The sequence below is a fragment of the Malus sylvestris genome, chromosome 1 (assembly GCF_916048215.2).
Source record: "Malus sylvestris chromosome 1, drMalSylv7.2, whole genome shotgun sequence".
NCBI classification, from domain to species: domain Eukaryota; kingdom Viridiplantae; phylum Streptophyta; class Magnoliopsida; order Rosales; family Rosaceae; genus Malus; species Malus sylvestris.
The window spans coordinates 25,676,753-25,678,842 of NC_062260.1; the positions used below are offsets into that span (position 1 = coordinate 25,676,753).

Genomic DNA, 2,090 nt, shown 5'->3' on the forward strand with positions numbered 1-2,090 from the left:
AACCCAAACAACATGATTCACGTGTTACCAGTTATGGCAGAGCACTAACATAAGGCTTTTGTTACGTGTTATTAATTTGAGTTTTTAAAAAGACTAAACAACTTGTAAATTACAAAAATATCTCTAATCATGATTGAAATAAAATGTTTCTAAATTCAAAAAAGATACTTGAAGTAAATTGTGGAAGAATGACATGGTATGTGCTTATATTTCCATTGTTTTCAGTCGGGTGTTTTTCATTATATTAGCTCGCTCTATCATAATTCTATTATTTTAATGGGTCTACTGCAAGATCTAAAATGTACCCTCAAGCTAGCGAATGAACATGTACCCTAATTTGGATTTATAAAATGGCTAGCGTGGACTTTATTTATTTTATTTTATTTTTAAAACCGCTTGGAATTTCAAAGTCACCTGAGAGGTGCCTATAAATTTGTATTGGCATCCCATCACACACATAAACACACAAACCCATCAATCCCAGACAACAAAAATGGGTGCTCAAACTTTCACAACCCCAACTTCAAATTCACACCATGTTCTCACATTTCTTCTCCCAATTCTTCTACTCATCATCATGACAAACTTGCAAACAACCGTGGCAACCTCCTCTTCCTCTCAAACCTACAAAACCTACGTCAAAACCGCCTGCAATTCAACCACATACCCACTCGTTTGCTACCAATCCCTTTCCTCGTACGCTTCCAAAGTCAAATCTAACCCTCGAAAGCTTTGCATCTATGCCCTCTCCGTGACCCTACAAGCATCGAAAAACGCCTCTTCTGCCGTGTCAAAACTGTCTAAGAGGGCAGGACTAACCCCAACGGAGAAAGGGATCATTAACGATTGCTTAGAAAGTATTAAGGAATCCATCGACGAGCTTAAAGATTCGTTGAGTTCAATGAAAAATTTGGGGGTCAAGGGTGCTGATATGCAAGCTCAGTTAGATGATATTAAGACTTGGGTCAGTGCCGTCATCACAGACGACGTTACTTGCACTGATGGATTCGATGGTCTGAAGGTAAGCACGGCGGTTAAGACCCCCATCAACAATAGCATTGTGTATGTTGCTAGGTTAGCTAGCAATGCTCTGTCGCTCATCGACAGCCTCAGCTACTAGTGCAATTAATTAAAGCACCCTTGTAATTCCTTGACTCTATCTATTTTCTTTTTGGTATTTAACTTTATATTGCTGATAGTTTATAGATTGTTACAATTTCTGTTGTGGTTGTTTATGTAATTAAAAGCTGTTTGAAATGGTTTTGCTGTAATTTGCTGGAAGAGTGGTGTGTATAATACTATTATTATATGTAATATGTTAAGGGGGAGCTTTGAGAACTATAATTTTTTGAGCAACCAATAAGCTAAGCCGCACGTTGAAGATCCAATCTCATGACCCATAAGGCCATAATATCTCGATCGATAGAACTTTGATTTCCCCAGCTGCCTTATACATTTTGTTTCCGGTATACATACTTCCCATGCATGTGTATCACCAGAACAAAAAAAAAAATGAACAGATTTAACCCATTCCAGCTCCCATGAGAGTTACAATGATGGTGAATCACACGATGGCGGCCAATGAGAGACTGAAATGCCTCTGTGACTTTTTCCAGTCTCCGAAAAAGTAGACTGCTCTAACAACGCCACCATATAGTCTATTTTTAAAATGATTTTCACAATAAAGAATGGACGAAGATTCCAAGCATGCTTAATGTTTTGTTATAGTTTTAAGGAAAAGATTTTCATACATAATTTTTTAGCCTTTAATCAAATAAAACAAAGAAAAAAATATAAATAAACAAAAAAGTACACAAGAAGAATAAGAGCGCAAAAATCATTTCTCTATTTCAATTATGGATCGCTCGTCGTGCCAATTGTTACAATGAACGGATAGTTATTACTCAATTTTAATTTCCTAATTTGCCCATATTATTATTATATTAAAAGTCAAACATAACAAAGGAACACATGTTCATTTTGTTTGGAGGTAGAAATGGTTATGGAAGATGGAGAACATGCACTAAGAAGGGTTTGAAAGCAAGACTTCTTTATTTTTACGTATATTTTGTTCTATATTGGTTTGTATT

At 36.0% G+C, this 2,090-nt stretch overlaps 1 protein-coding gene across 1 annotated transcript; it reads left to right on the forward strand.

The window, feature by feature from the left end:
* The first annotated feature begins 462 nt into the window (after positions 1-462).
* Positions 463-1,271, forward strand: LOC126628925 (pectinesterase inhibitor 4-like). Its single transcript, XM_050298808.1, has one exon. The coding sequence runs from the start codon at positions 494-496 to the stop codon at positions 1,118-1,120; it is 627 nt and encodes a 208-aa protein (XP_050154765.1). The 5' UTR covers positions 463-493; the 3' UTR covers positions 1,121-1,271.
* Positions 1,272-2,090: the final 819 nt, after the last annotated feature.